General features: G+C 42.4%; 1 protein-coding gene across 4 annotated transcripts; it reads left to right on the top strand.

Moving 5' to 3' along the window:
• The first annotated feature begins 227 nt into the window (after positions 1 to 227).
• On the top strand, positions 228 to 15,796 carry atp5f1c (ATP synthase F1 subunit gamma). 4 transcript variants are annotated; one of them, XM_048554556.2, is made up of 9 exons: positions 228 to 333; positions 3,541 to 3,575; positions 5,216 to 5,347; positions 6,161 to 6,365; positions 7,006 to 7,149; positions 7,615 to 7,679; positions 13,025 to 13,180; positions 13,737 to 13,833; positions 15,660 to 15,796. In XM_048554556.2, the coding sequence occupies exons 1-9, from the start codon at positions 293 to 295 to the stop codon at positions 15,661 to 15,663; spliced, it is 879 nt and encodes a 292-aa protein (XP_048410513.1). In that variant the 5' UTR covers positions 228 to 292; the 3' UTR covers positions 15,664 to 15,796. The 4 variants fall into 4 exon arrangements, with proteins under 4 accessions (XP_048410513.1, XP_048410515.1, XP_048410512.1 ...); XM_048554558.2 differs by having other exon boundaries at positions 281 to 362; XM_048554554.1 differs by lacking the exon at positions 228 to 333 and adding an exon at positions 405 to 579.
• Positions 15,797 to 23,117: the final 7,321 nt, after the last annotated feature.

Here is a 23,117-nt window from a genome sequence, read left to right on the forward strand (position 1 = left end):
CCTTCCTCTTTGTGTTTTTCTTTCCGTCAGAGATAATTTACAATCTGAGGAGAGGAAATATTTACAACCTTACCGCAGGCATCTCCGTTGCAGGCTAGAAGAGTGGTTTGAAATGACCCCTGGGACCTGGAGTTCAAACACCTGTTTAGTCGTAGGTTATCGGAGGCCGAAAGGACTACATCTCCCGAAGTGCAGCGCGCGATGCGAGCGGCGGTCACGTGGACCAACAGATGACGCATGCGTGATTGCAGAGCGCTGACCTTCAGCCGTATCCGCCCGGGAAGGATTCACCATGTTGGCAAGGAGCAGTGGTTTGCTGTTTGAGCCCCAATGGTAATGGATATCGTCTCTTCGTAGCGAAAGTGCGCCTTTTTCTCCTTTCAGAGAAGAATGTTTTCTGTCCAATTGCGGGGTGATACGGTGCTCCCCTGCGTATGTTTCGATCTGGGAGATGACCCTTGGGTTGGAGGCCTTTTCCAAGGAAATCCTCTCTCTGCCTCTCCTTGCAGCCTCTGTATACCTCCGAGGATTGTATTTGATGTGGCCTCTGGTAACTGACTGTGAAGCTCTTCCTTCCTGGTAGGCAGGATGGAGCCTACTTTTTTAGAAATCAAAGCATAGCATTTATATAGCGCCTTCCACAACCGCAGACCCAAATCACTTGGCAGCTCATGGGATGGAGTACTGTTTTGAAAATGTTGTATGTAGGAAGTTTGCAGCCAGTTTTCTCACAGCAAGCTTCCGCCTCTTCCCCCCCCAACCCCCCATAATAAATCTGACAACGACGAGATAATCTGTTTTGGTAGCGTTGTTCGAAGGGTAACCATTGGCCAGGACACTATTAAACTCCCCTGCTCTTCAAGATAACACCGTGGAATTGCTTTGTTGTGTCCACCTGAGCAGATGGATGAGACTTTAGTTATAAACAAATTGGGCAGAGAAATAATGTCTGTTGATCCAAAAAGGAGACAGAAAATGTCAGAATATGCTGTAATTTTTAACATCTGAAATCGGGCTGTTTTGTTTTGAGACTTTATTATCCGGTTATGATGTACAAAGTGTGAGTGTGTTAATGACTGTACCATTATTCTTTATTCTCCATTGTAGAAAAGGGGAAATAATATATCCAGTGAGTCTCTGATTTATAGACTTACAAAAGTGATCCCATACTGCAATGTAATTTTAAAGGTCTGACATCCAATCATTTTCTCTACTTAGGAAATACTATTTTTCATTATTCTGCTTTGTGTTCAGATGTGTATAGAAATCACCTTAACAAATGAATGTGTTCACAACCTGGAGACTGCCTGTAACTTAGTTGGACTGCAGGGCTAGGCCATCATGATATACATTATTAATTTAAGTGCATCAGCTAATTATATAACTAAAACAAAAACGATGTGATGTTATTGAACATGATGTAATTGTAAATATCCCAATGGCATGAAGTCCAATTAACATGTTTATTTTGTGGTCTAAGTGCTGGATTGAATTGTGTAAAAATAGAATAGCAGTTACTGAATGATGATTTTACACCTAATATATAATAAAATCAAATTGAATCAAGGTATAACAGAAGTTTTGCCAAGGAATCGTCTTAATATTTGTAACATCTAAACCTTTTCCGTTTTGAGTTAGAATGTGTTTACCTGAGTTCAAAAATTTGCAATTTTCCTGTACATTGTTTTATTTTCCCATTTTAGTCATTCATGAAGGAGAGGACTTTGGTTGGGATGTAATACTAAAAGAAGCAATAGATAATTGGATATTTTAACAGATACGCATGTGAAAATATGTATAATAAGGAAACTGGATTTCTTGTCATGATAGTTGATGTACGTAACAGTCAAGACCCACAGTGATCTCCTCTTTTAACATCATGTTCAGCATCCTGTTAAATAATGCTGAGGGTTGGAACCTGTGTTTCATTTATCTGAGTCTAGTTGTAGTGCTTTACTCCTGATCTGAAAAAAGGGAAACTCATTTAATACTGATCTATTATTGAACCGGGGCCACTTCTGTGCATGGGCTGTGTGTTGTATTTGCACAACAGTCTGTAGAAATAGGCAGTGATGAACTATTTTCCATGCTGGCTTGAAATACTCAGTTGCTCTTTCAGTTTTATGAAAAAATTGGTTTGATTTGTGCAGTGAAAGAGGAATTTTAGGATTACCAATTTGTATTTTAAGATAATAGTAGTTAACAAAATAATCAAAGAACAACAGGTGCTGGAAGTCTAAAACTAAAACCGAAATTCTAGGAGAAACTCTGATCTGGGAGCGTATGTGCAGAGAAAGCAGAGTTTGCCCTATTGACCCTTAAAGATATTATACTGTTAGAAATCTAGTTGACGAGATATAAATGCATTTGCAGCAGCAAACCAGGCTGCATTATAATCAATCAAAATCATGCTGTGCCAGGATTTGGATTTCATTATATCTAACCATGGTCAATTCTGTACTGAACAATTGTTGGAATTAAAATGAAGCCTCCTATGATGCTAAATTGTTCTGTTTATACCCAGAACAAATGTTCAACCCTTCTTCATGATAGCAAGAGACACTTTTTTATATTAAGAGAAATTGCCACTGACAATAGTATTTCCCATTGTGCATTTAACCTAACTTTTCTATGAATTTCAGTAGCAGAGGGAAAACATACACTTGATATCCACCCTTCCAATGGAACACAGCAGAGAGCTTTATGAATCCTGATGTCATTTTGATTAGCAGCATTCTTTTTGAACCTCACCAAAAACTAAATGTCTTAAAATGATTTCTGTAACCATATGACCATTTGTCTTTGTGAACTGTTAGGAACATCACAGACTAGGTACAGTGCAGTGTGTTGGCCATCATTGACCTGGCCACCTAATCCATTTCAGCATTTAGAATGCATGAAATAATACTCAAATAAAAGCGAAGTACAGTAATGCCCAAGATCTGCAACAGAATGTGTTGGACAAACTCTGATCTGGCAGCATCCGAAAAGAAAAACCTTGTAATGCTTGAAGTACAGTATGACCCTTGCTCTGACCTGGACAAGATTGATTAAAAACTGAAAGAACTGCAATGCTGTAAATCCAAAACATATAAACAGAAATTGCTGATAAAGTTCATCACATCTGACAGCATCTGTGGAAAGAAATCACAGATAATGTTTCAGGTTGAATGACCATTCTTCAGAGCAAGAGTCATTTTGGATTTGAAACATTAACTTACTTTCTGTCTCAAAAATGCTGTCAGATTTGCTATGTTTTTCTGGCATTTTGTTTTTATTGTACAAAATTATATAAGTTTGTTCATACATTAAGCAGACAGCAGCAAGGTGAACATTGCCTAGTTCAGCAATCAGCATTTATGCTTTCGTATCCCAAGATGTTAGGAATGTGTCCAAGAGCATCAACTAATAGATGAGATCACAGTCACTAATTCCTCCATGACTTCTGTACAGAGAGGATGGTTCAAATTTCCAGTGTTCCAATCAAATAACATATTTCCTGTTTAAATTTACTGAAGCCCAATTTCAATTACATTACAGGGGCCAAGTTCGAAACATGGCGACCCTGAAGGATAGTAAGTTGCATATTTTCTTCATTATTACAGAATGTTGTTTGATAAATTGAAGAAGTCAATTGTGAATGTCTTAAGCTTTGATATTTGATTTATTATTGTCACATGTACTGAGATGCAGTGAAGAGTACAGCTTTGCTTGCTATTCAGGCAAATCGTACCTTGCATATGGACAGAATGCAGAATATGGTGTTACAGCTACAAAGAAGGTGCAGAGGGATCAGCTTTGATATGAGAGGTTCATTCAGAAGGTTGATAACAGCAGGAAAGAAGCTGTTCTCAAATCTCTTGGTACCTGTTTTCAAACTTTTGTGTTCTCTGCCTGACAGGAGAGGGTGGAAGAGAATATAACCAGGGTGTGAAGGGTCCTTTGATTATGTTGGCTGCTTTCCAGAGGTAGTGGGAAGCATAGATGGATCAGTGAGTGGAAGGCTGGTTTGTGAGATGGACTGGCCTACGCTCTCAACTCTCTGCAATTTCTTGCAGTCTTGGGCAGAGCAGTTGCCATAGTAAGCTGTGATGCATCCGGATAGGATGCTATGGTGCATGTATAAAAAAAATCGGTACAGCCAAAATAAAGGGTCTCCAAATTAACCGTGAGATAATGAGGAATGTCTTCCCTGAGAGTCTTTGGAATTTCTTGCTACAGTGGGAGTCCAGGGTTATTTAAAAAGGGTAGGAAATGGATGTGAGGACTCTAGAATCGGCCACAATTCTGTTGAATAGCAGACAAGGCTCAAGGGGGCCAAATGACTACTGTTAATCCTATTTCTTAAGGTCTTTATAAAAGATATATGGTTCCATCACCCTGTTGACACCTGTATTTCTGTGTACTTAGAATATTTTTGCAAGGAGACTGTGGTGCAGTGGTGGTGTTCTTACCTCTGGGACATAAGGTCCTGCTTCATGGTCGATCTGCTCCAGAGCTGTGTCATAACATGTCTAAAAAAAGCTGATTTTATAATAACTTATTTTGTTTTAATGGATTGCTTTAATAATGAATCTAGAAGTGGTCAGTTGTCGAGCAAACATTATGTTGAGAGATTTATCATGACGATAAGTAAAACAAACTCTGTATAAAATTCAGAGTTAAAATACAAAGTCAGTTTAGTAGGCCTGTGTCTAGGGAAAGAAATGAAGCAACATTGGAACCCTAACAATGCTCTGAGTTTGCCTGAAAAGATCAATTTTAAACTGAATTTTAGAGTATGGAAACAAAGACTGTTTAGTCTAAAAGTTGGGGACAAAAAGTGAGTCACAGTTAAACATGCAGGAATAGAATTTACAAACTTTTATTAAGTGTCCTCTCATCAGAATTTATTTCTTGTCATTTCTACGGTTAGACATAAAAACCTTAATGGAAAACAAGCACTGAGTTCAAGTCAGAGGAATGATCTCCTTTTAATTGGATAGTTTCATTATTTTGATTTTTGTATTAAATTCCCCATTGAAAGCACATTATTTCTGCCTCAAAACAGTTTTTCATGTTCTTCCAGAGATACCCACCGCAGGTTATAACAGAATGTGACATTTGTAGACAGATCAGTGAAGGTGACTTTATATTGTATTTTAGACTTTGCTATGGAATATGAAAATACAGCCCTAGTAAACCACTGCCTGATTTAAACATCTGCCTATTTCAGTTACCAGGCGCTTGAAGTCCATCAAAAATATTCAAAAGATTACCCAATCCATGAAAATGGTGGCCGCAGCAAAATATGCAAGAGCAGAGAGAGAATTGAAACCAGCGAGAATTTATGGAACAGGAGCTCTTGGTATGGTAAAAAAGGCAACTGCACTAGAATTATTGTATAATGACTACTTAATGTAGATTGTTGTGTGCTTCTTGTTACTTACATGTAGCAATTTTGGGCAGTGCCACGAGCCTTTTTTGGTCCATGTCGTGCCTGTAGTGCTCGGAGGGACTGCAAGCATGTGCTGAGCAACCAACTGAATTAATCCGAGATAACAAAGTGTGGACTGGATGAACACAGCAGGCCAAACAGCATCTTAGGAGCACAAAAGCTGACGTTCGGGCCTAGACCCTTCATCAGAAAATGGTGCATGGCCTGTTGTGTTCATTCAGCTCCACACTTTGTTATCATCTGAACTAATCCATTCATTTTATGCTGCCTGCAAATCCTGCCCAAAAAAATCTCTAAAGTTAAATTAGGAACAGTTATTCCATTAATTTATGGAAATTGAAATGAATTTAATTTGCTTCTTTTAGTCAAATTTGCAAACTCCAGTTTCTATAACTGAGCAGTTAGACATTGTATGAATGCAATGGTTTAGAACTTCTATGAAGCTGCATCAGTGAGTGTTTTGACAGAATTACTCCACTTCTTTGGCAATTAGTACTGCCCATTTTTCCTTGAAGCCCTCCAAGTATTGTGCATGTATCTTGCTGGTATTTGTAATATTTTTCTGTATAAGATAGTTGCTGTGCTGTTTACATAGAAAGCACTGCACTTGACTGTGTGGAATTGATTAAAATATAAAAGGTGCTCAAGTTTTGTTTTGGCAAATGTGATGAGTCACAATATGAATACAGGTTTTATTATTGACCCTGTATCTTTCTCCACTAGCTCTATATGAAAAAGCAGAAATTCAAGCACCTGAAGACCAAGCCAGACACTTGATCATTGGAGTATCTTCTGATCGTGGTCTTTGTGGTGGTATCCACACTAATGTGGCTAAGAACATAAAAAATCAAATACAGGAGTTGACTGCTGCGGGGAAAGAGGTTAAGATTGTTCCAATTGGTGAGAAGCTGAGAGCACTGCTGTACAGGTGTGTATTCGCTTTTGAGTCTGAAAACATCCATGATCAATTACAAATGACAGTGATAATTTACTCTAGACTAAAGCATTGTCATCGTAATATGACAATGTGAGCTGATGGTGAAGATTCATGGCACCATTGGTTTTCTCTTTTTGTTATCTTAGAAGACTATTAACTGCCATTTTGAATGGCTTGCAAACTCACCATAACGTTGGGAGGGAAAAGTGAATGTGTATTATATTTCTCCGTAATCATTTGGAGGTCTGTGTTGTGACTACATGAGTTACTGATTTTGCTGGTTCTGTTTCCTCGTTTAGACTCTATTCTGTACTATATTTTAACACTACTGAGTGCAAATGTCTTTGTATCAGGCTAATAATGAAAACAACCTGTCTTTCAGATTTAAAGTATGCAAGGTTATAAGCTAAGTCACCCAAACGATTACTTTAGTGTTCATTTTGTGGAAAGGGAATATTCCATTACTGGTTTTAGTAAACTTCCAATTTACTGGTAAATTGGAAGCAAACACAATTCTGGAATTAGAGAAGTCGTAAAGTCATATTCTGTAAGCCTTTTGGGAAACTATTGAGCAGAGTACAACTTTTTAAACCAAGTTCGAGGCTGACTCCGTTCTTGCTTTAAATTGTAGAAACCATGGAAGTCATATGCTGGTGATGTTCAAGGAAGTGGGCCGGAAACCGCCAACATTTGGTGATGCTTCAATTATTGCATCTGAACTCTTGAACTCTGGCTTTGAGTTTGATAAAGGTTCTATTATATTCAACAGATTTAAGTAAGTTACTTAGCAGGCCAGTTTGAATGAGTTTTTCTTTACTTTAAAATTTCTTCAATGCAATCCACCTTCTCCTTTGATTGTTCTCTCCATTCAACATAACAACATGTTTACTTTTCCTCCTTCCTCTGTGTTTCAATATTGCTATTGTTTTTCTTTTCGTAAGCATCCCTCCTTTTCAAATACACAATTCTCTTCATTTTGCTCAAAAGAAAAGGAGGGATCTGTTTATTTTCTACAACTGGGGCTCCATCTTTAAAATGCATGAACATGACATTGCTTCCCAGCAGACCCCACTTACCTCAAAATTTCCTGCTGCAATTTATTATTTATGGCTTTTGCCCTGCTCACAGCAACTAACTCTATGCATTATGGTAATTGTGTATTTAACTTGGAATTGTTTTTATAGATGTGTAACAATTGCATCTTAAATACTGCTACAAATAACTTATCCTTTGTTTTTAGGTCTGTGATTTCTTATAAGACTGAGGAGAAGCCAGTCTTCTCTTTTGAGACTCTTACAAATTCTGGTAAGTTACCATGTTGTTTGTAAAGTAGGAAATGAATATATGATTCACCATAGTAATAAAATGTGAGGCTGGATGAACACAGCAGGCCCAGCAGCATCTCAGGAGAACAAAAGCTGACGTTTCGGGCCTAGACCCTTCATCAGAGAGCTCTCTGATGAAGGGTCTAGGCCCGAAACGTCAGTTTTTGTGCTCCTGAGATGCTGCTGGGCCTGCTGTGTTCATACAACCTCACATTTTATTATCTTGGATTCTCCAGCATCTGCAGTTCCCATTATCACTCACACATGTGATTCACCATGTTGAATTATCAGTTTCTATTTATATAGCTTAATGTGATTTATAAACATATAATTGATATTGGTACTGCCATTGAAAATTGTCACTTAGTTGAAATATCCTCGAGATAGTTAAGCATTATACTCCAACTTTGCAAAAAGGAGAAAGCTGTTTTGCCTGGCATTGGTAAGATTTTAGACTCTATTATTAAGGATGAGTTTGCAGAGTACTTGGAAGTGTGTGGCAATTTGGGATGAGTCAGTATGGCTTTGTCAAGGGGAAGTCATACCTGACAAATCTGGTAGAATTCTTCAAGGGGTTAATGTGCAAGTTAGACAAAGGAGAGCCAGTGTCCATGATTTATTTGGATTTCCAGAATGCCTTTGATAAGGTGTTGCAATGGTGACTGCTAAATAAGAGCCTGTAGTGTTAGGCGCAAGGGACTGGCATAGATAGAGAATTGGCTGACTGGCAGAAGGCAGAGAGTAGAGATAAAGGGGTCTTTTTCGGGATTTCAGCCGATGACTGACTGGTGACAGGGTCCACGTTGAGACCACAACTATTTACATTATACACTAACGATCTGGACGAAGGAACTGAGGGCATTGTTGTGAAGTTTGCAGATGACGCAAAGAAAGGTGGAGGGACCATAAGACATAGAAGTGGAAGTAAGGCCATTTGGCCCATCGAGTCCACTCTGCCATTTAATCATGGCTGATGGGCATTTCAACTCCACTTCCCTGCACTCTCCCCATAGCCCTTAAATTCTACATCTCACAAGGAATTATCAATCTCAGCCTTGAAGACATTTAATGTCCTGGCTTCCACTGCGCTCCGTGGCAATGAATTCCACAGGCTCCCCGCTCTCTGGCTGAAGAAATGTCTCCTTGTTTCCGTTTTTAAATTTACCCCCTCTAATTCTAAAGCTGTGCCCACTGGTCCTACTCTCCCCGCCTAATGGAAACAACTTCCCAGCATCCACCCTTTCTAAGTCATACATTATCTTGTAAGTTTCTATTAAATCTCCCCTCCACCTTCTAAACTCTAATGAATACAATAACTGCAGATCCTTATCTGTTCATCATACATTAAACCTAGTATTCCAGGGATCATCTGTGTGAATCTCCGCTGGACGCGCTCCAGGGCTAGTATGTCCTTCCTGAGGTGTGGGGCCCAAAATTGGACACAGTATTCTAAATGGGGCCTAACTTGAGCTTTATAAAGCCTCAAAAGCACATCACTGCTTTTATATTCCAACCCTCTTGAGATAAACAACAACATTACATTCGCCTTCTTAATCACAGACGCTACCTGCAAGTTAATCTTTAGAGAATCCTGGACCGACACTCCCAGATCCCTATGTACTTCTGTTTATGAATTTTCTCACCATTTAGAAAATAGTCCATGCCTGTGTTCTTTTTTCCAAAGTGCAAGACCTCGCATTTGCTCACATTGAATTTCATGAGCCATTTCCTGGACCACTCTCCTAAACTGTCTAAATCTTTCTGCAGCTTCTCCCCCCACCAGTCCTACCTGCCTGTCCACCTATCTTCGTATCATCGGCAAACTTCGCCAGAATGCCCCCAGTCCCTTCATCCAGATCATTAATATATAAAATGAACAGCTGCGGCCCCAACACTGAACTCTACGGGACATCAGTTGTCACCAGTTGCCATTCTGAAAAAGAGCCTTTTAACTGAACTCTCTGCCTTCTGTCAGACAGCCAATCCTCAATCCAAGCCAGTAGCTCACCTTACTCAGCAGCATCCCATGAGGCACCTTATCAAAGGCCTTTTGGAAGTCTAGATAGATAACATCCACTGGGTTTCCCTGGTCTAACCTAATTGTTACCTCTTCAAAGAATTCTAACAGGTTTGTCAGGCACGACCTCCTCTTAGTAAATTCATGCTGACTTGCTCTAATCTGACCCTGCACTTCCAAGAATTTAGAAATCTCATCCTTAACAATGGATTCTAGAATTTTACCAACAACAGAAGTTAGGCTAATCGGCCTATAATTTTCCGTCTTCTGTCTTGATCCTTTCTTAAACAAGGGGGTTACAACAGTGATTTTCCAATCATCTGGGACTTTCCCAGACTCCAGTGACTTCTGAAAAATCACAACCAAAGCCTCCACTATTTCCTTAGCCACCTCTCTCAGAACTCCAGGACGTAGCCTATTGGGGCCAGGAGATTTATCAATTTTTAGATCTTTTAGCTTTTCTAGCACTTTGTCTTTTGTAATGCCTACCACACTCAACTCTGGCCCCTGACTCTCCTTTATACTACAGGTAGTATTGAGGAAGTGGAGAGGCTGCAGAAGGACCTGGTCAGGCTTGGAGTGAGCAAAGAGTGGCAGATGGAATACAATGTGAGGAAGTGTGAGATAGGAAGAATAGAGACATAAACTATTTTCTAACTGGAGAAAGGCTTTGGAAATCCAAGACCCAAAGAGTCTTGGGAGTTCTAGTTCAAGTTCCTCTTAAGGTTAATATTCAGGTTCATTGGTGGCTAGGAAGGCAAATACAATATTAGCATTAATTTCAAGAGGAGAGATGTACAAGGCTGTGTCAGACTGCATGTGGAATATTCTAAGCAGAATTGGGTCCCATATCTAAGGAAGGATGTACTGGCATTGGAGAGGTTCCAGAAGAGGTTTATAAGCATGAACTTAGTGATGAAGGATGTTTCATATGAGGAATGCTTGAGGGCTCGGGGTCTGTATTCAATAGAGTTTTGAAGGATGGGATGGCGGGGCGGGGGGTGAAGGATCTCACTGAAACTTACAAAATACAAAGAGGTCTGAACAGAGTGGATGTGGAGAAGATGTTTCCACTGGTAGGAAACACAAGGGCACAGTTTTCTAATGAAGGGACAACCGTTTTAGAACAAAATATGGGAGAGTTTCTTCAGCCAGAGGGTGGTGAATCTATGGAAATCATTGCTGTAGAGGGCTGTGAAAGCCAAGCCATTGAGTATATTTAAGATAGAGACAGCAAGGTTCTTGTCCAGTGAGAGAATCAAGGGTTACATGGATAAGGCAGAAAATGGGGTCGAGAAACATATCAGATGTAATGGAAAAATAGAGCTGACCTGATGGGCCGAATGGCCTATTTCTGCTCCTATGATTTGTACTTTAATAAGTAGTTACAAGTACAGTGAAAAGAACAGGTTAACATAGTAATTAAGACCAGGAGTAGGCCATTTGGACCTTGAAGCCCATTCATTCATTTCATGATCATGGCTAATCGTTTATTTCAGTGCTACATTCCCACTTTCTTGATCCCTTTAAAATCTTCTTTAAAAATCTTTAAAAATCTGTCTTAATGTCATAATAAATCTTTCAGTAGCCGTATATGCAGAGATGCAACTCCCTTGGCTGGTAAATTATAATACATTAAAAATGGAACACTACTGTATTAGATTGCATTCTGTTACATTGTGTGTTTTCTCTTACGGACATGAGACAACAAAGTATGTCTGTGTAATATTTAAACCATCTAGTCCACAGTAGTTGAATATGGATGAAGCCTTGTCATGTATGGTAGTAAACCTGTTAGTAGAGTTGCAGATATATTGCTTTTAATGCAAATTCTTGGGTACGTTTCCATGAACCATGCAATGTATCTTGCTGTTAATCATGCATTAGATCAAATAAAGCCTATAGGCATAAACACAAATAGATATTGCTGGAAAAGCTCAGCAGATCTGCCAGCATCTGTGAAGAGAAATCAGTTAACATTTTGGATCCGGTGACCCTTGCTCAAATAGGCAGCATGGTTCACTGTACCCATTTCCTTTAGAGACATCAGTAACCAGGCGATGTGGATTTAAAATAATTGGTAGAAAAATTACCAGAAAGCTGATAAATGTTTTGAACCAGAAAGTGGTGGAACTTAGAACTTGTCTGAAAAGATGGTAAAGGAAAAGAAACCCTCATTGCATTTTTAAAGTGCTGTTATGTTCAAGTCTACAGACCAAGGGCTACAACAAGGTACTAGGCTGAAAAAGCTGTTTTGCAACAAGTACAAACACTAACTTGGCGCCATGTGTGGCAACATTTTACACCTTGTCATGTGTACTCCTGTACTTGAGTACACAAATAATAAAATCTAAATCTAATAATGGACAACTTTCAATATGATTGGAAATTAATATTCTGTCTATATGTTTTTTTTTGACTGTCATCAACTTGTTTCAGAGATGTTATGTACCTCTGGAGCAGACAGGACTTGAACCTGGGCCTCCCGGTCCACGGGTAGTGACACATCTACTGTAGGCATAGACCTATATTTCAGTCTCATCACATTTTTAAACATTGTATTGCTGTACTAGGAAATCGTCTAGGCCTAGTTTATTCATTGCAATAAGTGCAGTTTATCGTTGGAACTAAAATGACCAGACCAAAGGCCAAGCAGCATCCTGAGATGCTGCTTGGCCTGCTGTGTTCATCCAGCTTCACACTTTGTTATCCCCATTTGATGCTGCTTCTGTTGTTTTTATATTGTTTTATGTTTTTTGTTTATTGTCCCAGAGCGCCTCAGGTTGTTTACCCATTATTGACTTGGAAGAGACAGGCTGAGACCAGAGGTGTTAACCTATCTTCATTTTAAACAAAAGGACACCGTGTAAAGCCAGAATATCATTACATATGTGTGTCAGTTGTCTTCTGCCTAGAAGATGCATTTCAAATTCTTGTAACAAGTAGAAGAAAAATAATTGTTTCTTATAATATTTGCCAGTCCACTTGTTTGCCTTTAAATTTATTCCATTCATTTGATTGTTGGATACAGAAATGATCTATGGTTGAGTGTTGCCAACATGTTTATTCAGAGTTTTTAATGTCACCCTATAAACATTGTGAACATTATCAAAGCCCAAATATATTGGGTCTTTAAACGTAACCCCATTCAAAAAAAAAATTCTGTTTGTTTTATATTTATCATGATATAAGTTGAACTTGCTTTGGATTTAATATTTATTTTCACGTCATTTATATCATTACACTAATGTAACCCTCCCATGTTTGTGATGACCTAGCCACTAATCAGTCTTTAACTTCATTTCTAGAGAACATGAGCATTTATGATGACATTGATGCAGATGTTCTGCGAAACTACCAGGAGTTCTCTCTAGTAAACATCATCTACTTAAGCTTAAAGGAATCCACCACAAGTGAGCAGAGTGCTAGGATGACAGCTATGGATAGTGCCAGCAAGAATGCTTGTAAGAAATGTTTGTTATCTTTGAAAAGTATCTTGTGAGCTTTACTCATTTTCTCCAGAATTACCCAGTGAGTTTGAGGTTTGACAAAGCAGGAGAGTGTCACTTGATATTTGCTATGTCTTGAACTAGGTGAATCCATAGGAGCACTGCAGTATTCCTTAAGAAACTTAAGCCAATGGAGAGAAAATAAGCTGTGATTTCTTTTGATCATGACACATTAATCCTTGAATCTGGAGCATTAAGAGGGTCATGATGGGATAGAATTGGCCATGATTGAATAGTCCAATGATTATCTCAATCTGTATGTCTCCGCTCATGAGAATGGTAGCCATTCAAACATAGTACTGCTGAGCAGCCATTGCCACTAGAACTACGCCAACAACAAAAAAAATTAATAACTCCAAAGCAGAGGCAATTTCCTTTGGGGAAGGGGAAAGATTGGGGGAGCATTCTCTAGCATTATTTTCCATTGACCCAATGTCCACTCTTTCTTCTCTGTTACTTTATTATCTTTTAGATAGAAAATATACTTAAATAATATTGTTGCTTCTTTTAGCTGAAATTATTGACAAGCTGACTTTGACATTCAATCGTACTCGCCAAGCTGTCATTACCAAAGAGCTGATTGAGATTATCTCTGGTGCTGCTGCTCTGTAAGTATTGCGGAGAATGCATTATATACTATAGGGGGAAAAAGAACTATTGGTTTTATTGAGGACCTCTTAGATATGTATCATGAACAAATTGAAGGTGGAAAAATGATAGCTTAATAACATGAAATTTAGATCCCAGGATACGAAAGCTCTCCTAACGAACAAAGGCAGGGATAAAAGAATGAAAATAGGGGTGAGGCCATGAAGGCATTTGAAAATGATGAGTTTTTTTAAAAATTCCAATGCTGTTTAACCAGGAGCTAGGTCACTGAGCACAGGGTATTGGTGAACCTCCCAAATCCAAGATCTCTGTCATCCATAAAGGACAGAAACAGCAGGTGCATGGAAACGTGTCGCACCACATGCATGTTTCCTACCGAGTCTCTCATCATCCTGATTTGGAACTGTATCACCAACCTTTCACTGTCACTGAGTCAAAATCCTGGGATTACATTCCTATAATCACTGTACCTCAAATACGTAGACAGCAGATGTTCAAGAAGACAGTTCATCATCATCTTGAGAGCTATCACAAAGTGTCCGTAAAGTGATGTTCATTTGCCATAACACAAAAAAATGAATGAGACTTGGTTTGAGTTTGGACAGCGGTAGTAGAGTTTTGATTGTCAATGAGTTCTACCTGAACATTCCACTAAATTTTTTTTTTGAACTGCTCAGCCATTGTTTTCTGTGATTATCCCAAGTTTGTTCCCTCTTTTGATGTCTCCCTGACACTGGAAACAGTGTTATTTGTAATCTTTAATCTTGAATATCTGTTTAGTCCTTAACAACCACAGATGAAAGTGGCAATTCCTCTGCTTTCCGTACCATTTAAATCTTGTCTTTGTAAGGGTGTTTTTTTTCCCCCCTCATACAAGTCTATCATTTCACTTTTTTTTTGTACAATTGGATGTGCCACCTATCTGCTCATTGCTGTGTCTAATCCACAATGTCCTGCAGTGTTATTTGCCATAGTAACACAAAATTATATGTGAAGCTTTGGTTTCATTGTATTTGGTTTTACTTTGTTACTGTAGTTTGTCACTGCATTAGTTCTGTTCATGTCATTTGTGGCTTTAAATTGCATTTTGTATATTTTCAGTTGTAGCTTCGTGCTTATTCCTTTCATGTTACCTTGAGTGCTGTTGTGACTACATTACTTCACTTTATATTTGTCTGGCTGTCCTGTTTATCATTCTAGGCTTAAATTCAGCCGTAACTAAATTGCATGTACAGATTTATAAACCGTTTTTTTTATTACTTTCTGAAATGACAAGGAGTTTTTAAGTTTGCTGCCGTATGTTTGGGCTACAAGAGGTAATGGTTTATATTGGTACAAGTGGCAAAAGTAGATAGTGCTGAATGTGCAAGGGCTAGTAGTATTTTGTAGTATAGGTTTTTCTGTTCTTCATGTGTATTTATTGCTATTGAAGAGAGGAGAAAATTTAATCTTTTCTCTAGTACTAGTTAATTTCAAATTTCGTCCAGTAATGTAACCAGTAGTGGTTAGGTACATTCCATCACAAATGGGGAAAAACCTGACATCTGTTCAGTGGCTACTAAGGAGCTGCCTATCTGACAACTTGCAGTTTGAAGCACAACTCTCAGATACAGCTATACCGTAAATGAAATTGTGTATTATATTTATTTCAAATACAGAAATGAGACCCTTTTAATCTATCCTGACTCTGTCCTATGATTAACAGTAAATATTTCATTTTTTTATGCTGACAGGAATGAGTCTCAGTTGTGAAAGACAAGTTTGTACTAGTTGGTATTGGAATTGATTCTAATAAGTTCAATTACTTATGTTGTTAATTTTGCAGATAAACACGCAACTCCAGAAAGACACGTGGCAATAAATGAAAATGTTCGATGATGCTGATGGACAGCATTTCTGGCAAATTCATGGAAACCTTCTGAAATTTGTAAATTATAACAATAAAAAAAACCTTAGAGTAAATGGCTTCATTTCTTTTTAATCTCAATTGGGCAGAAAGTGGTTAACTATTTTAGAAAAAAAGAACTTGGGACATTTTGGTTCTGGAAGGGATAAGGCAAGTGGGCAGAAATGCAGGAAATGGGATGAACAGTCAAAAAGGACCTGTCAACAACAATGGAGGGGTTATCTTGATTGAGGGGGGGGGGGAAGACAAGGGGAATATTTGCTTCTAGTGAAAATGAGTGGTAATTCAGGTCTAAAGATGAGAAAATTCTGTTAAATTCAGAAGACTGTAAATTGCCAGTTAGAAAGTTGAGGCTATTAATTCAGTTTGAGCTGAACCTCTTTGGAAGAATTTCAGAGACCACAAATGCAGAGATCAAAATGGCAGTGACATGAAAATTTTAACTGGAGAGCTACTGGCAAGTTCAGTCAGACTTAGTTGCAGGTGTTCATCAAGGCCACCCCATTTAGATTTGCTGTCCCCAGTGTCAAAAAAAAACCACATTGAGAGCAGTGAATACAGTAAATTAAGATGGAAATACAGGAAAACCACTTTCAGTTAGAGGTAGTGTTTGGGGCCCCTATGAACAGGATTTAAAAGTACAGGTGTTTAATCTACTGTTATTATCTGGGAACCTGCCAGCTTCCCAGATCAGGTTTGGGAGGTAATACAAAAGTAGAGAAGGAGAACATGGAGTAGTTTGTTCAGAATTTTAAATGTGATAAAAAGTTAGATGCATTTTTAAAAAATTTTCTTGATGTCTTTGTTGCTGGCAAGTCCAGCATTTGCTGTTCATCCCTGTTTGCCGTTGAACTGAGTGGCTTGATGAGCCATTACAAAGAGCAGCTAAAAGTCACCTATATTGTGGAGTCTGGAATCACATAGACCAGATCAGATGACAGATTTTCTTTCCTGCAGGACATTGGTGAACTGGATTTCTGACACTGATGGTTTTATGATTCAAAATTACTGAGACTAGCTTTATCATCCAGATTTAAGAATTGAATTTGAATTCCACCAGCAGCTTTTGTGAAATTTGAAGCCAAGTTCCCAAAGCATTAGTGATAATGGGAACTGCAGATGCTGGAGAATCCAAGATAATAAAATGTGAGGCTGGATGAACACAGCAGGCCCAGCAGCATCTCAGGAGCACAAAAGCTGACGTGTTGGGTCTAGGCCCGAAACGTCAGCTTTTGTGCTCCTGAGATGCTGCTTTCCCAAAGCGTTAGTCTTGATGTTTCGTCTAGTGACATATCATTGTCTCATCATTTCTCCTCAAGTTGTTAGACACAGAAGCTAGTAAGGGGGAAGGTAAGGACAAAAATATTTATTGTAGTTTGAGGAGACAAAGTGTAAAGCTAGAAATAGCAAAAATGCACTTGAGGGTGTAAAGCTAGAAATAGCAAAAATGCACTTGAGGGCCCTGTCAACCACAACGGAAGTGTGTCCTTGGTTGTGGAAGCAGGAGACATTTTAGAAGCTAGCTGCAATGGAGCTGTTAGGAGAATGGAATTGAGTTCTGTCAAGAAGCGAAGTGAACGGAAGTATAAATGCAGTGGCTATGGAAAGCAATGAATATGCAGATATCACTTGAATTGTAGTCAAGGATAACGGCCCTGATAACTACAGGAAAACAATAGCAGAATAAGGTTTGAGTAGATATTGTGGTTGGTTGGCATGCCGAGCTGGTTTGTTGTTCCGCAGACATTTCATTACCCTCCTGGGTAACATCATCAGTGCAGCCTCTCGTGAAGCACTGTTGTGTTTTCCCACTTGGCATTTAAACCCTGGTGGCCATTGAGTTGGATTACCCCACTTGCGGTTTTTCTTTGCAATGGAATATATATAGGGTCTAGCTCTGTGTTGGTTGATGGCCTTCTTAGTGTAGAACCAGGCCTCTAGGAATTCCTGTGTTTGTCTCTATTTGGCTTGGCCTAGGATCCTGGTGGCGTCACAATTAAACTGGTGGTTTTCCTTATCCATGTGGATGGAGACAAGTGAGTATTGGTCGTGTCTTTTTGTTCTAGTTGGTGTTGGTATACCCTTGTGGCCAATCTTCTTCCTGTCCGTTCAATGTAATGTTTGTCACAGTCTTGGCAAGGAATTTTGTATAATACGTTGGTTCTGTCTATAGTGGGTAGTGGGTCTTTGATTCGGATTAGCAGTTGGCGTGTGGTTAATGTGTGTTTGTGTGCTACTCTGATGCCAGTGGTCGTAGGAGTCTTGTGGTCAGTTCAGATATGTTCTCAATGTATGGTAGCGTGATGAGTGTGTCGGGGTGTGTAGTATCTTCCTGCTATTGTGTAATACGCATCGTCTTACCTAGTTGTTCGAGTATCTGTTGTCTTTGAATACTTGGAGGTACTCCTTATTTCTCGTGTAGTTCTGGATTGTTGCCGCGTGTCTAAATAGTGTTCTCACGCAACTTCGTTTGTGGGTTTAAAGTGGTTGCAGTTGAAATTCAGTACTTGGTCACTGTGTGTGGCTTTCCTGTCTACCTTCGTCAGGAATTTCCCGTTGGTCCTGTGTTCTACCATGACGTCCAGGAATGGGAGCAATTTGTTCTTTCCCTTCTTCCCTGGTGAATTTGATCCCGGTGAGAGTGTTGTTTATTAGTCAGTGTATCTCCTCCTAGTTTGGTCTGTTTTAATGATGACAAAGGTGTCGTCCACATATCGGATGCATAGTTTTAGTTTTATTAACAGAAGATCATGCTTTTGAGTCTCTGCATTGCCATTTTTGCTATTAGTCTGGAGATACGTGACCACATGGGCGTCCCATTGACCTGTTCATAGATTTGGCCGTCAGAGGTAAAGTGGGTTGATTCTATAGCCTTCCGAAGGTACACAAACCAGCAGTACCCCTCAGACCTGTAGTTTCCCTGCCAGGCACGTAGATTAGCCAATGACTTACAACGGAGTCTAAAGCACCTTGTCAACAAGCCACCCCACTGAATCCACTCAGCCCAAGAGTTCCACAATTCCCTCAAGGACATAAAAACAAACAACAACGAGACCATGGTATCATTTGACATTACTGCCCTATTCACATTGATCAACATACCACCAGCAAGAAAAACACTGACAACACCACGAAAATAAGAATGAGACTTGAGTGACACCATCTCCACAGCAACATGCTGAAATTACTGGACCAATGCATCATGACCCACTTTACCTTTACCTTTAATGGCCAAATCTATGAACAGATCAATGGGACACCCATGGGGTCACCTACTTTCGGAGGCTGTACCGATTATGTTACCCAGCAGCGTAATGAAACATCTGCGGAACAATGAACCAGCTCGGCAGGCAAGCCAACCAACCACAACGATAGTAGAATGTTTGAGAATTCATCACAATAAGTATAATCTGAACAAGAGTGAAAATAACCTGCTTAAATCACCCGAGAACAGCAGCATACCTTTTGAGAAGTTTCTGTCCATATTCATATTTGCTGAACAATTAGTTCTCCACAAATACCAGGCAATGACTATCTTGAACAAGAGACGATGTAATCGTTCCATTTACAAGGCACAAGTCAGAAGAGTGATGAAACACTCCCCACTTGCCTCTGAGTGCAGCTCCAACATTCAAGAAGCTTGAAACCATCCAGGCCAAAGCAGCCTGTTTAACTGACACTATATCTACAAGTATCTATTCCTCCACCACCAACACTCAGTGGCAGCAATGTGTGCTATCCACAAGGTACTCAGATGGCACCTTCTAAACCCACAACCACTCCCACCTAGAAGGACAAGGGCAACAGTTACGAGAGAATGCCACCAATTTCAAGTTCCGTTCCAAGTCACACACTCATCCTGGCTTGTAAACATATTACTATTCCTTCACTTTTGCTAGGTCAAAATCCTGAAAATCTGGCCCTAAAGGCATTATGAGTCAACCTACAGCACGTGGGCTGCAGTGGTTCAAGAAGGCAGCATACCTCTGCCTTAATGGCAGGAAGGGACAAGCAATAAAGGTTGGCCAGGCAGCAATGCCCATACCCAACAAATTAAAAAAAAGAAAAATACCAGGCAGCACACTTATTCAAGTTATATCTTTTCTGATGTTTATATTGTCCCTTCAAAATAGAAAACAACACTTAGAAATGCAGCAGATTTCCAGCATTTATTTTACCATTTTGTTTGACATGGGGACAAATGTTGATGGAGCAAGGCTATGTGAATAAAGGAATTAAACTGGAGAATTTTCAATCAGATGTAAAACTGGCAAAGTCTACTAAAGAAACTACATGAATGACTGTTAGTGTTTGCTCATATTTCAAAATTGCATACACAAAAATAAGTTATTCAGCTGAACTGACCTATGCATATGCACTTATTCCGCAAGGACTCTTCCCACAACGTAGTTGTTCCACTCGTTGATCACTTAAACCATATCTAGCTTCCCTTTAAAATTGCCCAGTACCACTTATGCCACAGTTCATCCGCTGTTGAAACCTACATAAATCTTTTCTCTAAACTTGTCTATTACAATCCACTCCTGGCCATCTTTCTACATTCTACCCTTTATAAACTTGACTTCATGTAAAACTCTATTTCTGTGCGCTATGTTACACCAAATTCTGTTCATCAAGTCACTGGCCTACAGAGCTTCCTGGTAAAGTAACATCCCAATTTTAAAATTCTTGCCTTTTTCAACTCTCTCTGAGGCCTTGCCCCTCCTATTGCTAAGAATTGGTACTGGAGGGTCTGCTTCACAACCATTCAAGCCCAGCCTGATCCTAAGTGACTTCACATCTGGCATACAGACCCATGAATCACTTATTTAGTTAGAATATTGGCAGGGAACTGCACTGATTACTTTTCCTGTATGCAGCAGTCTGAACTCAGATTTAGTAACTTTCCCTAGCTGTTCTGCCCTTTGTGCACCATTGTAGGGTCAACAACAATCTACCTGTATGATGAAGTGATCTAATGTGTCACAAAGGTGTCCTATTTTTCAATGCCCATTGGTGCGACCTCTCTGCTCCCCTAATTCTGGTGTCCCTAATTTTAATTGTTTGAGCATTAGCGGTGATGTTTTCAGGCTACCTTAGTTTTATACCTGGAATTCACTTACTTAAAAAAAATTGCTCTGCCTCACTTTCCACCTTGAAGACCTCTGTAAGAACCTTGCTGCTTTGAGCATTATGGAAATTTCAGTTGCACATGGACTGTGGAGGGAAAAGAAAATTAGAGAGAATGTTGGTCATAATGTCATGGAATGAGGCCCTTCAACTCATTGTGCCCTCACTGGTCATCAAACATGCATCTATTCTAATCACTGTATCAAATAGCAGAACAGGATCAAGGAGCTAAATTGCCCGTTCTTGATCTAGTTCTTATTCTAGTTTTATTGCCTTTGTAGATATTTAACAATCCTCCTGTTTGAAATGTTATTACATGCATCTGGAACAGGTGGGACATGAGCCCAGATCTTTTAACTTAGAGGTAGATACAATACCAATGCACCACAAGCACTTGGTTTTGCATTTTCTAAGGCCTTTAACCTTATATCCTACACCACTTAATGTGCTCATCAAAATGCTTCTTAAGTGTCTTGTGGGTTCCTGTCTTGACCACCCGGTCAAGCACTGAGTTCTGAACAGCCACCTTTTTGTGGAAAAAAAAATCCCCAAATCTCCTCTCAACATCTTGTTCCTTCCATTGAAACTATGTCTCCTGATTTTTGATCCCTTTACTCAGGGGAAAGCTCCCCCACCCGCCTCCCCTGATCCCCCACACCCCCTTCCCTGATCCCCCACACCCCCATCCACCTCCCCCAATCCCCAGCCCCCATCCACCTTCCCCACCCCCCATCCATCTTCCCTACACCCCAGCCCCCCGACACCACCCCCCCTTCCCCCCACTCCCCCTCCACTCCCCCCCCACCCCCCTCTTCCCCTTCCCCCCCACCCACCCTTCCCCCACCCCCACCCACCCCAGTCCCCACCCCCACCCACCCCCGTCCCCACCCCCGCCGCCCATCTCCCCCCACCCCCGCCCCCACCCCCACCCCCGCCGCCCATCTCCCCCCACCCCCGCCGCCCATCTCCCCCCACCCCCGCCGCCGCCCATCTCCCCCCACCCCCGCCCCCGCCCCCGCCCCCCATCACCCCCCACCCCTGCCGCCCATCTCCCCCCACCCCGGCCCCCGCCGCCCATCTCCCCCCGCCCCCGCCGCCCATCTCCCCCCGCCCCCCCCGCCGCCCATCTCCCCCCGCCCCCCCGCCGCCCATCTCCCCCCGCCCCCGCCCCCGCCGCCCCATCTCCCCCCGCCCCCGCCGCCCATCTCCCCCCGCCCCCGCCGCCCATCTCCCCCCGCCCCCCCGCCGCCCATCTCCCCCCGCCCCCGCCCCCGCCGCCCATCTCCCCCCGCCCCCGCCGCCCATCTCCCCCCGCCCCCGCCCCCCATCTCCCCCCGCCCCCCATCTCCCCCCACCCCTGCCCCCGCCCCCCATCTCCCCCCACCCCCGCCGCCCATCTCCCCCCACCCCCGCCCCCCATCTCCCCCCACCCCCGCCCCCGCCGCCCATCTCCCCCCACCCCCGCCGCCCATCTCCCCCCCACCCCCGCCCCCGCCGCCCATCTCCCCCCACCCCCGCCGCCCATCTCCCCCCACCCCCGCCCCCGCCCCCCATCACCCCCCACCCCGCCGCCCATCTCCCCCCACCCCCGCCCCCGCCGCCCATCTCCCCCCGCCCCCGCCCCCCATCTCCCCCCGCCCCCGCCCCCCATCTCCCCCCGCCCCTGCCCCCGCCCCCCCACCCCCGCCCCCGCCCCCCATCTCCCCCCACCCCTGCCGCCCATCTCCCCCCACCCCCGCCCCCGCCCCCCATCTCCCCCCACCCCCCGCCCCCGCCCCCCATCTCCCCCCACCCCCGCCCCCGCCCCCCATCTCCCCCCACCCCCGCCGCCCATCTCCCCCCACCCCCGCCCCCGCCGCCCATCTCCCCCCACCCCCGCCGCCCATCTCCCCCCACCCCCGCCCCCGCCCCCACCACCGCACCCGCCCCCCATCTCCCCCCGCCGCCCATCTCCCCCCGCCCCCGCCGCCGCCCATCTCCCCCCGCCCCCGCCCCCCATCTCCCCCCGCCCCCGCCGCCCATCTCCCCCCGCCCCCGCCGCCCATCTCCCCCCGCCCCCGCCGCCCATCTCCCCCCGCCCCCGCCGCCCATCTCCCCCCGCCCCCGCCGCCCATCTCCCCCCACCCCCGCCCCCGCCCCCGCCCCCACCCCCCATCACCCCCCACCCCCGCCGCCCATCTCCCCCCGCCCCCGCCCCCGCCGCCCATCTCCCCCCGCCCCCGCCCCCGCCGCCCATCTCCCCCCGCC

Source organism: Stegostoma tigrinum, chromosome 25, assembly GCF_030684315.1.
Source record: "Stegostoma tigrinum isolate sSteTig4 chromosome 25, sSteTig4.hap1, whole genome shotgun sequence".
Taxonomy (NCBI): Eukaryota; Metazoa; Chordata; class Chondrichthyes; order Orectolobiformes; family Stegostomatidae; genus Stegostoma; species Stegostoma tigrinum.